Raw genomic sequence first — 14,326 nt, 5'->3', positions numbered from 1 at the left:
ATATACACTGTCCCTGTCAAATAAATAAATTACATTAAATATTCAAGCAGAGTTCCCCAAAAATTTCAGCTTCTGAGCCACAAAGGCTATCGAAACTGACTCGTAATCTGAATTATTGGTAAAGTATACCATAAGAAAGAACATTCACCACTTGTGGATTAACATTACAAAGAGCATCAACAACCAAAATATATCTATTTTTTCCATTTTAAGTGATTGTATATCTTTAACACAACACAAATTTTGATGTTTTGTTTAATGCCACAGTGTTGTTGTTTTTTTTTTTACAGGGATTTACTTACAGAGTTGTAAAATATTACCTATAAGTAAATTATTTATCATCAGCTATGAACGGAAAGTCTCAATCTTTATGTTTGTGTTGTTATCAGTAATTATATAGAAGCAGGTCTCAATTGAGGCAGAAATCTTTGTGATATGGCAGCCCAGAGCTGACAAACTAGTAACCGTAGAGATCCTCATTTTCACGCTGAAATGTGACTGTGGTAAATTATGCCTTTATTAAATCTACACAGACTAATAAAAAACTATAACATTATCTATCATGTTGTACCATGACAGTATCTGTATTGTTGGGGGTTGAGGTTTTGTTCATGGTGCTTCAGTCTGACCATTAAATGTCGCAAAAATCACACTGTAGGTTTAATTTTTATTTTAAATAATAACCTCAACTGTTTGATCAACAGGGGTGGAGCTAGATGGGGGACCAGCCAATCATTGGCCACTCCTACCATTTATTTCTGTCAGGATCCAGAGGCTTGCCCACCAGAGGGCGCCATAGATCCTTCCTGAGAGCTTGTGTTCAGCTGTAGCAGGTTTTCCCCATCAGCTCATTAGGGGTTTTTCCCTTCATAAACTGGAGGAGAGCTCCACTCTGAGCCGGATTGTTTTGACCCTGTTGTGGTTAGCAAGCCCAAGCCAGCCAGCCTGCCTGTCTGACTCCCTAGAACCTGAATCTGCACCTGACCTGTTTGTCCTCTCTGCCTTCCAGGAAGAATCCTGCTCTGTATGCAATAAACCTTTGGACTTTTTCTCCTGCCTCTGTGTGTGTGTTCTGCATCTGGGCTAGAAATCCTGCCGATCATGACAATTTCCCTCCAATACAGATGGTGGCAAAAGTAATAATCTCAAGTGGAATATTCAAAACATTTTAATTTTTCATATTTTAACAATTACTTAACAACAAAAACACTGTGGTTAATTATGTACATCAATATACTAAATTTAAAAATGATAAGTACAGAATTCAAGCAGAAATAGATTTTGTGCTTTATGGGGTGAAATAACTATTTTAATAAAAACGTATTAAATAATCAATTTATGTAGATATTAGTGCCTGTAAATGTCAATTTTATGCAGAATGATTACTGATAAAAGTAGGTAAGTAATGAAAATGGAAAAGATGTTCGCCCAAAACTGAATTTTATCCACTATACCTTTTATCGGGAAAGCACAGATGTTTGAATATATTCATCTATTCATTAGCAAAGGCTGTGGGAAAGTATAGTTTGTCTTTATTTAGAAAATATGGATGTTTTGCTTGTTAATTTTTACGCCTCTGTTGATCAAGGACCCCCCCCCTCCCCCAAGTTAGGAAATCACTGGGTGCGTTCGAATCCATGGCTGCGTCTACCAAGGACGCAGTCTACCTGGACTAGGTACTTTGAAAATAAGGAGACCGGAAGAATTCAAACACGTCTAGCCTTCTGCGATGTTGCTGCTATTTTCACATATACATTACCATAAAAATGTTTATAGCTGTAATTGGTTATTTATTCTCCATGTGCAATTTTTATATTGTTAAAACACTTTACAGTACAGCCGTTTATTATTTGTCTTTTAACTCTTCAATATTATGTTATTCTCATACATTTTCTGCTGCTGTAAACAGCAGAATTTCCTCATTGTGGGACAATAAAGGGATTTTCTATTCTGTTCTATAAAAGGGGTAGAAATATATAAGTAAATCTAAACAAAGTATGTATAATAAATATATCTGCAAAATCTCATATTCAACAACAAAACATACTTAGTTAAGCAAATTGTGCAAAATAGCAATTAAAAAATAAAAATCCTATCAGATTTATAGTCCCCACACTGCAGCTATATTAGAATCTGTCTTTAAATTACAGCCAAACTGATTTACACAGTAAGAGATAAAAACCTTTAGATAAATCAAAAATTACCGCCACATATCTGACTCAATAACCATTAAAACAGCCATTTTCATTCATTTCAGACGGAACTATTCACAGAGTTGTATTATATTAAACTGAACTTCCAATATTCACCACTGTTTGGTGCGAACGAAGTAGCCTTTTCCTCGGAGCACGGAGCAGCTGGAGTGCTTGGTCTTGCAATGAATCCTGGGAAAACCAAGTGTACGTAGGATACACTGGACCCATCCTTCAAATTGGGGAAGAAGAAGATACGCATTTGTAGGCCGCATAACGAGGAGTCCAGGAATCAGACCAGACCTTGGAGCCGCATTATGACGCAATCGGCCTACAAATCTGGCCTTCGGAGGACACAGCCTACGAATTTGAACACACCGAATGATATAGAGAAAACTAGAACCACTTTACACACAGCAACAGAAAATACCAGGAAAGGACTGAAAAGCATGATTTATTTAGGCTTTATTAAGGAGGAAGGATTTTACAATAAAGATTCATTTTAGAAATAGTTGGAATTAGATTTTTTTTCTCTCTAATCCAGGCAGATTCATGATTCATATGTCAACCATAAACATTTCATTTAAAGTTTTTTCCATTTGCTCTATGCATAGCATAACACCTTCTCCACCGTGCTTAAAAGTTGGTGCTGCATTCTAAGAATTATGAGCCTTATCTCCAAACATCTTCACTGGAAAAACGATCTAGAAATAAGTAGAAATTTCTTAAATTAAGTGTATTTATCATTAATTTGAGAAGGTAAATGAGTTTGTCAATGGAATTAGTATTTTTACTCTTAAGATAACATATTTAGATTCACTTGAAATAATTGTGTTTTCTTATTTTAAGTGTAAATTGTCTTGTTCCAATGGCAAAATGTCTCTTTTACCTCCTCAATCCAAGAACAAATGCACTTATTTTAAGAAAAACTGTTTTTTTCCCCAGTGTTGTCCTTGTGGCTCAGTGTGTGTCCCCCTCCAACCATGGATCCTTTTAGTTTGCTCACATGAGTTGCTGCCAATTTTCCAGACTGAATTCTGGGCTTTATTTCAAACCCAAGATTAGGTAAAACTGTAAACAGGTACAGTTAAGCCCCGATCTTAGCCTGTGCCTCTAGGCTGATTGTATATTGACAAGCAGAGGAAATCTAGAGCAAATTTCAACTTCTGTACCTACGTGTTGTTTACTCATGGGGAAAAAGAGCCTTTGAATTCAATCAGTAGAATAAACCTGATGACAGATTCACTTCAACGACTGGATGGAAGTATCTGAGCAGATCTGCATGGAAGCAAGAACTGAGATGTTCCTTGGTGCTGATGCTGAGAAGCTGCTGTTCATCACAGATCCTACCTGGAGACAGAAAATCCTCCCTTTTCATCGTCCACTTTCTCCTGGATGTCAGAGAAATCAATGAAACTCTACAAAAAAAAAGGAAACTTAAATTTCTGAATGGTTTTCCAGGTACTGACTCTCCCCATATTTCAGAACCACACATGCAAATTTAAAGGATATAAGAAGGATGCTACTGGAATGTCAATCTACTTATGAGATTAAGATAAAGTGAATAAAAAGGCAGTTAGAAGAAGTCTGGAGGGTCTGACCGAGCTTTTCCACTCAAACGTCTTAAAAGCAATAAATAAAAGATCAAAAGCATCAGTTCTTTGAGGTTCCGGTCCGTCTCTCACAGTAACCCGGTCTGTTTTCTCTCAGTTCAGGGTTCTGTCTGTCAGAGTCAAAGCGGAGCCACGTGGTGTTTCTGCTGATGGATCCTCAAGTTCTGCTTGGCTGCGAACCGTTTCCCGCACTGCTCGCAGGGGAATGGCCTCTCCCCCGTGTGCACGCTCTGGTGCGTCTTCAGGTGACCCGACTGCGTGAAGCGCTTCCCGCACTGGGCGCAGCTGTACGGCCGCTCGCCCGTGTGGACACGCACGTGCGTCTCCAGGCTCCGCGACGACGTGAAACATTTGCCGCAATAGTTGCAGGCGAAGCGCTGGTCCCTGCAGAACCTGCTGAGCTCCAGAGGGTCCAGTCTGGATCCGCTGAGCGCCAGCAGCACGGAACGGTGGGGGAGGGGCACCATGCTGGGGAGGCCCTGGTTGTTCCAGGAGGAGCCTGGATCCAGCTCTACATCACAGGGAAGGGAGCCAATCAGGGTAGAGCCTCGCTTCAGGTCCGGGATTCCAGGCAGAGACGCCGGGCTCCCTCCTGGTTTCAGGAGGAAGCTGTTCCTCATCTCTGCTGCAGACGGAGCGCCGCTGTCCGACTCCGAAGCAAAATCCAACTCAGCACAGCTGCTCTCTGCGGCCCCTGAGGGGCCCGGAGACCCCTGGGCACTGCAGGAACTGCTCTGATCCCAGGACCGGATGTCAGAGATCTTTATCCCAGACGGCCCCTCCTGATGGAGGTCCGGTTCTGGAGGCAGCGCCTCCGTTCCTGAACACAGACCAGAGGGAAAAACGGTCTCAGACAAGAAAACAGAAACATTTAAAGGAACCAAACTTCATTTTTCCTCCCCTTCCTTCTCACCGTTGCCTTTCAGCAGCTGCTCCTCAGATCTGTGGACATCTTTCTCCTCCTCTCTGTCCACTTTGATCACAACGACGTCCTCATCTGGTTGGATTCGCTTATCTGCAGCAGCAGTCAGAGAATCCTGCAGGAGACGACATCAGAACCTATCATTCAACCTTCAGCTGGAGCCATTTATTACCGTAGAAAACGGGAAACCGGGTCCGACTGGGAACAGAACACTCAAGAAGTCTCACCTCTGCAGTCGCCTCTAAAACAGGAGCTGGTCCCAGTCCTTGAAGGACGGAGTTTTTGGTTTGTTTAAAGGACAGATCTGCTGCTGAGACGAACTCTGGATGGAAAAACAGACAAACAAACCGGGTCAGAACATCTGTACCAGAAAAGCGTCATGATAAAAGGTTCATGATGTTTTTTTTTTTTTTTTTAACTTTCCTTGCAAAACAATCAGAAATATGACTTAGAGATTTTTCTTTGACCTCTTTATGACCTCATCCTCTCATAAAAACCTTCATTACCAAGAGGATCCAGACAGCTAAACTATTCGGCTGAAAACATTCACTCAAAGTGTATAAAAACGAAGCACCTTCAGACACGCAGGCTGCTTCTACAACATCTGTGAAATAATAAGTCGCTTCCAGGAGCTTACTGAAGCCCAGGTTGATGCTGTGATAGGATGCAGCCTTTGCAGGGCGTTATTGTGCCATGATGTATGAAGGACCAACTCTGCCATATTTAAAAATAAATACAGAAATAAATAAATGCTCAATAAATGTATAAGCATACAATTAATTGCCAACAAAAATACAATAAACAAATAAATGTAAGTAGAAATCAAATTATACAGTGAGACATAAATGTATATAACTCTTAATTAGCTTCTTTATTTATTTGCCTTTGTAGTATTTACCTTATTTATTTTTCTGTCCTTTATAATCTTCAACTTTATTTTTTAATTACTTATATTTTTAAGTATTTATTTATGTGCATGTTATAATATTTTTGTCTGTTTTATTCTTCCTTTGTATTTTTTTTACCTTAGTTATTTCTTTGCCGCTGTTTATTTCTCTCTGCCCTTTTTACATTTCTCTCTGCCCTTTTTACATTTCTCTTATGCTTTCTGCCTCATTATGCAAATGAGGAGGGGGTGTGTCCTAGAGAGTCAACTTCTGCTCATTGGTTGGCTTGGCGGTCCATCTTCTTAACTCACAGAGCTCAGAGTACTAAGTTAAATGTTCTCTTTTCTGTTGCTGTTGTTCAATAAAAGTACGTTTTAAGATCATTTGAGGCGAGAACCTTATACTTTTAAGCATCACCATATGGCCCATTCACAGATTTAATGCGTAATTTAAAAGAAAATGTGACGAACTTGAGAGGACCGTGGCAACCAGCGGAGCTCCGAAGCTGACGGCAGCCAGGTCTATAGCCAGGCTATGATGGCGATTTTTTGTTGTATTTGGCAAAGTTTGGCAAAGTCCCTACTCAAGTTCTAATGACTTCAGACTCGTCATCAGACTCTCCTCCTGTAGATTCGACCGATGTAGTAAAATGTTGACCAACACGCTTCACACACGGCTATGCCGAGAGAGGGCCGCTGCAGATGGGCTGTGGTTAGACCTGGCTGCCGTCAGCTTAGGAGCTCCGCTGGTTGCCACGGTCCTCTCAAGTTCGTCACATTTTCTTTTAAATTACGCATTAAATCTGTGAATGGGCCATATGGTGATGCTTAAAGTATAAGGTTCTCACCTCAAATGATCTTAAAACGTACTTTTATTGAACAACAGCAACAGAAAAGAGAACATTTAACTTAGTACTCTGAGCTCTGTGAGTTAAGAAGACGGGCCGCCAAGCCAACCAATGAGCAGAAGTTGACTCTCTAGGACACACCCCCTCCTCATTTGCATAATGAGATAGAAATGCATACAGAAATGTTAATATGACAGGCAGAAATGTCAAAAGGGCAGAGAGAAATATAAAAAGGGCAGAGAGAAATGTAAAAAGGGCATAGAGAAATAAACAGCGGCGAAGAAATAACTAAGGTAAAAAAATACAAAGGAAGAATAAAACAGACAAAAATATTATAACATGCACATAAATAAATACTTAAAAATATAAGTAATTAAAAATAAAGTTGAAGATTATAAAGGACAGAAAAATAAATGAGGTAAATATTACAAAGGCAAATAAATAAAGAAGCTAATTAAGAGTTATATACATTTATGTCTCACTTTATAATTTAATTTCTACTTACATTTATTTGTTTATTGTATTTTTGTTGGCAATTAATTGTATGCTTATACATTTATTGAGCATTTATTTATTTCTGTATTTATTTTTAAATATGGCAGAGTTGGTCCTTCATATAGGAGGAACTCATCTCTAATGCTGGAAGACATCATATCATAAACCATATCACTGTATCAGCCATGTATAGTAGTTGCACTTTAATACAATAACCGTACAAGTATAGATATAAGGTATATGATAAATACTGGGTGAAAAAGAGCACTAAAAAAGAGTGAATAATTTAAGAGAGAAACAGACCTAATAGGAAGTTACAACAGCTTACAGCTGCATGGAAACCGCTGCCTGTCATCAGCTTGGAGCAGCTGAAAGTGGATCAAACAGGCCTGAATTTCAGAAGGTTTAAACATGTTGGTACGCACAGAGCAGATCAACAAAGAAGGTGAAAAGTGATTGCCGTTCATAATTCAGCAAGCAGTTATTTTTGGCATGTTTGCCTTCATCAATATCAATCGCTATAATCAGACCATGATCTAATGACCGAAGATGTACAAACTGATGGTTGCAGGATATGCAAAGTGATTATCGAATCGAAAACTCAACTTTGGGTGCAGTTTTTGGGTGTTTTTCTTCAGCTCCTCTGAAAATCAGGTTCAAATTGACATGCAAAAAAAATCTGCGGTCATTGTGTTCACAAAGGAGGGATTAGTACAAACGATGGAGAGGATTAATGTGCCCGTAATCATGTCAGCATTATTAAAAACAACAATAGCAACCCGAATGAGAGAGGAAATAATGTTTCTAGAAGAAAACGACAATGGTGAGGTCGATTCATCGACGTTGTGGGACACATTAAATGCTATTTTTAGAGGGAGGATTATAAAAAAAAAACAAAAAAACAACTAAGATAACAAACAAAGAACTGAAAAATCTTGAGGCAAAACATAAGAAAGAACAGAAACCAAAGACACCAACAAAAATATAAGCAATTTCGAATGAAATGAACTTGATACACAGGAAATTGAAAAAAAGATGATATTCACAAGGCAAACCTAATATGAGTCTGGAGCAAAATGACAAAATCTTAGCAAGAAAACTGCAAAAGCAACGAGCAGATAACATGATTCACAAGATTCGAGGCATAAAATTTAACCGTTACAGTATAAACAAGTAGAAATACAAGGATGCCCAATTTAACCCCTGCTATTTGCACTCCAGATATATAATGTTTTGAAATTATATGTAATATGTAATTACAAGGTAATCAATACGTGCATATTACATGTGTATGATCATTTTAGAACTTTTGCTACATCCTCAGATAGTGTGTGCGTGTGTGTAATATTCTTAATTTCTATAGACTATAGTATTATTACGCTCCACACCAATTATGTTGTGATGTATTTGTATAATGTTATATTACATGATTCATAGACTACATGGACTTCATACTGAATATGCAATGGGATGTGCCTAATTTGTACCATAAATTACAGTAATCTACTGATGCTATAGGCCCATCTACCTTTTTGAAACAAGCTCAAGATCACTGACTCGCCTGATTTCGCCTGATTCTCCGCAAACAACAAAATATCACATTTATAACCAATGAATGTTATGGGAACCGCCATGTGGATTTGCTTGTTTCCCTCTAGAGAGCAGTAGTACCGTAGATCATCACTAGGAGGCGAGGAACCGTGCTAGCGTGATGTGTATACGGGTGCAAGGAACCGAGCTCGGCACGGCTAACTGATTCAATGTCGGTCGGAACTCGGCACGGATCAGTTTCAGAGGCGTAGTGTAAATCAGGTAGTGATAGTGAGATGAAGCCTCATGAGGCATCGAACCGTTTGGCCAAATTGCTTCAACGATCCCCACAGTTCATGAAGCTTCATGTGAAAATGTCACCTTTTACTGGTGGAGAGCAGAACTACAGTTTGTAATAAAAACTTTGATTTTTTTTGCAATTGTTTTTCTTTTTTTTCCATTTTAAGTTCCTTTGAAATTGTTAATGATTGGTGTGTAATAAAATACTTTGTAAGTTTTTTAAAGTGTACTATGTCGAGAATGTTAGAAGAGAACAATCATTTAAGGTGCACCATTTTTTCTGCCATTTTAGTGAAACAAACTCAAGCAGACAGTGAAGCTGTTTGTGAAAATTGGGCAATGATGAGAAAAATGAAAGGTGTTAATCATTTTTATTCAAACATAATAGTTTTCACAAAGTTTTTGGTTTTAATCTGGTTGGAAGTTATGTGTTTAACCAATCTTTTGGCTAAACCGACCTATCTAATTTGGCAATGTTTTTACCGAATCTATATTTTTACTAAGGCAAACCAATACAAATTGGTCCCATTAGCCAAAATACTTCAGTATAATTGCAACTTTAAAAAGTGGGTCTTAAACCATCAACCTCAGGAGTGGAAGTCAGTGTGTTACAGATCACGCCACTAACATTGAAAGCAATACTTATTAACACTAAATAGTTCTGTGTCCGGCAGCTTGCTCAGATTTTGATCATTACACTGTTTAATCTAACCAAAATAGTTTTAATCAACTAGATTGGTTGTTTTTCCAACCAATCTATTCTTAGAATCTATCCAAACTCTGTCCAACTGACAGCAGCTCTCCTACAAACTCTCACATCTTGACTTAATCCTAAGGCTGTTTAAATGCCTGCCACAGTTCTTGCGCTTTCTAAGCCACTTCCCAAAGCGGTCACATGGTATCACGGTAACGAGGCTTTGGACGAAATCAATTTTGGCCCCTCCCCCTAAATGAATCAGGCCTCAACACATGCTTTGGGGAAATGCCCCCTCCATTACTCGACACACGCCTCGAAGCCTCGACTCATCTCATAACATCACTAAAATGGTGCTTATGAAAGAGCAAGTGTGTGTCAAAGTGATTAATTCATCTTTATTTTATAAGCCCCCCTGAAAATGAGAACATAATCGCTGTTCGATGCTGTAGCGCCCGTATTGTTTACACTGTGACCAGTCTAACTCACTGATCTCTATGAATAAATGGAGATCAGTGGTCTAACTAGGGAGTAACAATATGGCGGCTGGTGACTTCACAGCAACGTGTACTGCTAACAGCCAAACAGCAATCCAGTGAATAAATAGAGATCAGCGCACTGGACATCAAGTATTTGTTAAGAAGAAGAAAGTTAAGATGGGAGCTCTTAATACCGCCACCCGCTGGACTGAAGGTGTAGTACCGTTTTTCTCAGTCCTGAGGCCTTTCAGCGTTATGGGAACAACAGATTGATGAAGGATTCATATTATCCAGCTAAAAGAAACCTGAAAACATCAGGGTCAATAATTACAAGGATCCAAAAGCAGCTCTTAGTGACGCCATTTTAGAAAAAGTAACTAAGTTCTTCAAGTTATGCGAACTTTTTATAGACTTTTACTTCAGTAAACTAAAGATTTTTGGCTGCTTAGAGCTTAAGAAAGCCCTTAAAGAGAACAAACATTAGGATTGGTGACGAGGGCTGTAGCAGACCTAAGAGAAGATGGAGGAAACGGAGAGAAAGGAGATTTTCTCCGCACAATGAATTAATGAGGCGCTGCCCGCTCAGTGTTTATGAATGACCTCATCAAGGGTGAGCTGACCTTTCCAATCCAGCCCAGGCGCGCTTATCAGTGTGCTCATTTATGTGCAAATGAGCACTAACGTTGAAACTAAATTATTTAAAAAGAGAGTAAAGATCAAATTCCTCTCCCCACTATGGGGAAGGGGTTCTACTGTTTCAGAAGAAGGAGGTAAAGATGCACCTCCAGCAAGGTGATCCTGATAAATATGGATAAATAATAGAAAACAAACAAGATCAATAATCCCAAATAACACATTAAATAAAAAACACAAACGATATAGTTACTTAAACAGAGGGTAAAAAAAGATAGAAATTAATATATCATTGAAAATATTATGTGAATACACTACGACATAAAAAAACACTCCATTAAATAATTAAATGTACCATTTATTAATTTAATACATCATTAAATAATGAAATGCACCATAAAGTAATGACATTAAATAATTCAATTTTATTTATTTATTCATTCTAAACTCTTGGTAAGCAATTCCAGCTTAGTTTGGTGTATAAAAATATAAAACAGGGTCTAAACTGCTGCAGACTTCAGACAGGATCAACGTTAGCCCCGCCCACCGCTGGCTGATGCTCTCTTATTAACTTATTAGAGATAAATCAGACAAATCAAAGACACATAGGCTGGAGTTGCTCTGCCAGGTTTGTGGTAATTAAATTGAATGAAGATGTTGAAGTTGTTTCTCTACTTTCCTGTAAAAGAATTAACCTCAGAGTCAAAGCAAAATAAGATGTAATTTTAAGGTCTTAAGCCGCCCTAAACCTACAAGCAGTTTGACGTGACAACATTACCTTTTAAATAATTTCACAATAAGTCTGCTGTGCAGATGCTATGAATTCAGGAAATATAGAGAAATAATATATCTAAATTCAACAGTTTTATTAAAAATATATATTTTAAGAGAAACTGCTCTGCTTCTTTCTCAGGTTAGGACAGAAAAAGTCTGCGACCTATAAATGTTCACCACATGTCTCCCCCTCAGTTTGATCTATCTAAAGCTCCTTTTAGAGTGAACTCTGTCACATTTATGCCAATTAGCTGTGGCTGCACGCTTACACGCACACTTTATACACCTGAACAGGCTGCAAATAGATGCACAACAGTGCAACTGTACATCTTAGACATTGATCCGACCAGCAAGGATGCAGTGAGCAGTTTCTGAATCAGCAATTTATTCTTTCTGCTGTGTTAAACTCTACAGTTATAGAAGACGCCAATGGCTCGAGCATCCCTGTGAGAGGGTAAAAGCATATTAGCATCGTGCTAACCGTTAGTTTTCTATGTTCAGCTTTAGTTCAATCGTAGTTTTTAATTGTTTCAGTGATTTATTCTAATATTTCTTTCATCACTGTAAGATGTGTTTTTAAACTACTACTTTTCTTACAGGTCGACTTTGCTTAAGTAATGCGCAGTGCTCGCTGATTGTGAGGTAATAATCGGTTTTTTTTTTAGGCAGCTTGGAATCCAGACCCTGACTTGTTAACAAAAAAAAAAAACACTGTTTATTTAGATGCAGTAGTGAACCAAATTGAAGTGCAAATTAGTGCATAAAGTACATTTTGCATTACAGGCCCCAGGTTTTATTATCTAATCTCATCATTTGAAAATAATATTTAATTATTTAATTGCAGATTTCATAATTTAATGGTACATATAATTACTTAATGATGCATTAAATAAATAAAATGGATATTTCATTATTTAATGGGATATTTAATGATGCATGAATTTATTTCATTTTGTCCCTTTTAACCCTCCATAAGAAGTAGGGTGCAAATTAGATGATATTGCTGAAATCTTCTCCCTGGCTTTTGCTTGCAATGTTTCAGGCTGGGGGGGTTAAAGGCAGGAAGAAGGATGTAAATCCTGGGGCTAAATATACCTTTCAACACCCCCACCTCCTCCTACAATTGAGGCATCACTAGACACAGCGTCTCTGTCCAGTTCAATTTTCTTTACCATTTTCTCTCCATCTTAAAGTCATTTCGGCTATTCTTAGCAATCCCTATCAGCAGGCAATCACAGTAAAATGCTGACAGGTGAGAGTATATCAATATAAATACACAAAATGGTATAATAACAAAGCATGATGAGTAAACATAACCATAGCAGATAGATAAGAATGTAAACAAATCATCATCAGAATCCACGTTTCTTAATACAGCTAGAATTATGGGATTAATTCATTCATCTCCACTAAGTACTAGTTTTATTTTGAAAAGTTTTAGTCTTTTATGTGTTTTTAACAAATAATCACAGCTCTAAGATTACAGTGTCACCCCTGGCAACGGATTCCTCCATAGATCCTCACTAAAAGCAGCAGCTGACTCACTACATTAGAAGTTCTCAAGAGGACTCTGATTCTTTGTGACTAGTGGTTCTAATCTTTGGTTTTATTATATGAATTCCCATAAACCACAGGTGTTTGATGAATAGAACAGAAAAGAAGCATTGTTGTCCCACTGTGGGGACAGGTGTACCTGCAGCAAAAGTGAAAGAGGAATAGAGGCCATTTCTACTCCAAAGGGTCAAAGATACTAAACAAAACCATGTGTCAATAAAAGTGTTTAAGGTAAATTTACAACAGAAAAATAAAACTGATAAATTTGCATTAAAACGCATAAAGGTGCTTTAAAATATATCTTTCAGTACATCATTATAAATGTACAGTATTGCACATTTATAATGATGCTGCAGTGGCCTGAAAAGATGGTTTATTACACGTTAGTTAAAGGGTCTGAATGCATTGGGGATGAAGGACCTCTGGAGACGCTAATAAACAAGACTATGTTCAAGTTCAAGGTTTCATTACTACGCCGAAATAAAAGGGAGGTGAAAAGAAGCAGGTTTAGTGAAAAAGTCAATCAGAACTTTGGTCCCATTAAAGCCGAAGCTAGTTTTTTACTCTTTCCTAATGGAGTTTGGTAGAAACATTAAGCGCTGGTAGGTTTCTAATTAAATTATTGAAGACCCACTCTCTCTCTGCTCTATGAAATAGGCGATTAAAGACAAAAACAGACCCTGATCCGGTGATTAAACATTTACTGTTTCGGTTCGGTTCTATTGAACTCACCGGTTGTTGCATCCTCCAGTCCCTCCCCATCCTCCGCTGGCCCACCACAGACCATCGTCCCACCGTCGATCCTCCGGCTGCCCCGGGCGATGATCGACTCGATGAGCTCCAGCTTTTGTCGCAGCGCCTCGTTCTCCTTGTGGCATCGGGAGATTTCAAGCTGTAGGACGGCGTAGCCGTCATCCACCAACCCACAAATCTCCGCCACCGCGGCACGGGTCAGCGCCTCCATGATGGATGTCAGCTGGGACTGGAACCCTTTTAAACTGGTCATACTGACAGAGAAATCGAGATCAAATCTCTGCAAGAACAACGCCGGAAGCTCGGAGAGGGAAGATCCAACCACGTCTCGGTTTCTGTGGTCACTATAATGTTGTTGAAGCCGGACAGCAGCTTACCTGCCCCGGGAAGAACCACCGGATGCTGAGGCTGTTGTTTGGACTTCTCCTTTTCTGCGATCGCTGGACTTTCAAAATAAAAGTCAGGGCTCCATCGGATGCTGCATTCAGAACAGTCTGTAAATACTAGAGCAAATCTTTGGTCCCGTTAGCGCAGACACGAGTTTATTCATAGCTTTAAGCCCATCATCAAGCATCAGGTCCACTGTGAAGATTAAATGTAAATATAAATTAAAACTATAATAAAGTACACGTGGGCTTACTTTACAGAACATA

The 14,326-nt window shown here is 38.6% G+C and overlaps 1 protein-coding gene across 1 annotated transcript; it reads right to left on the bottom strand.

The window, feature by feature from the left end:
- Nucleotides 1–3,615: 3,615 nt before the first annotated feature.
- Nucleotides 3,616–14,120, bottom strand: LOC119785192 (zinc finger protein with KRAB and SCAN domains 8-like). Its single transcript, XM_038287661.1, has 4 exons — nucleotides 13,653–14,120; nucleotides 4,955–5,049; nucleotides 4,719–4,842; nucleotides 3,616–4,625 (listed from the first exon to the last, which is right to left on the bottom strand). Exons 1-4 carry the CDS (start codon nucleotides 13,924–13,926, stop codon nucleotides 3,925–3,927), a joined length of 1,194 nt encoding a protein of 397 aa, XP_038143589.1. The 5' UTR covers nucleotides 13,927–14,120; the 3' UTR covers nucleotides 3,616–3,924.
- Between the last annotated feature and the right edge of the window lie 206 nt (nucleotides 14,121–14,326).

The sequence above is a fragment of the Cyprinodon tularosa genome, unplaced genomic scaffold, assembly GCF_016077235.1.
Source record: "Cyprinodon tularosa strain WSP-4 unplaced genomic scaffold, ASM1607723v1 ctg243, whole genome shotgun sequence".
Taxonomy (NCBI): Eukaryota; Metazoa; Chordata; class Actinopteri; order Cyprinodontiformes; family Cyprinodontidae; genus Cyprinodon; species Cyprinodon tularosa.
This window is presented reverse-complemented; position numbering and strand designations above follow the sequence as displayed.

Excerpts from the sequence above, each read along its gene's own strand:
- LOC119785192 (XM_038287661.1), bottom strand. The coding sequence starts at position 13,926 with ATGACCAGTTTAAAAGGGTTCCAGTCCCAGCTGACATCCATCATGGAG. Across the intron at positions 4,843-4,954 it reads TTTTAGAGGCGACTGCAGAG|GATTCTCTGACTGCTGCTGC; the intron begins GTGAGACTTCTT and ends CGTCTCCTGCAG. Across the intron at positions 4,626-4,718 it reads GCAGCTGCTGAAAGGCAACG|GAACGGAGGCGCTGCCTCCA; the intron begins GTGAGAAGGAAG and ends GTCTGTGTTCAG.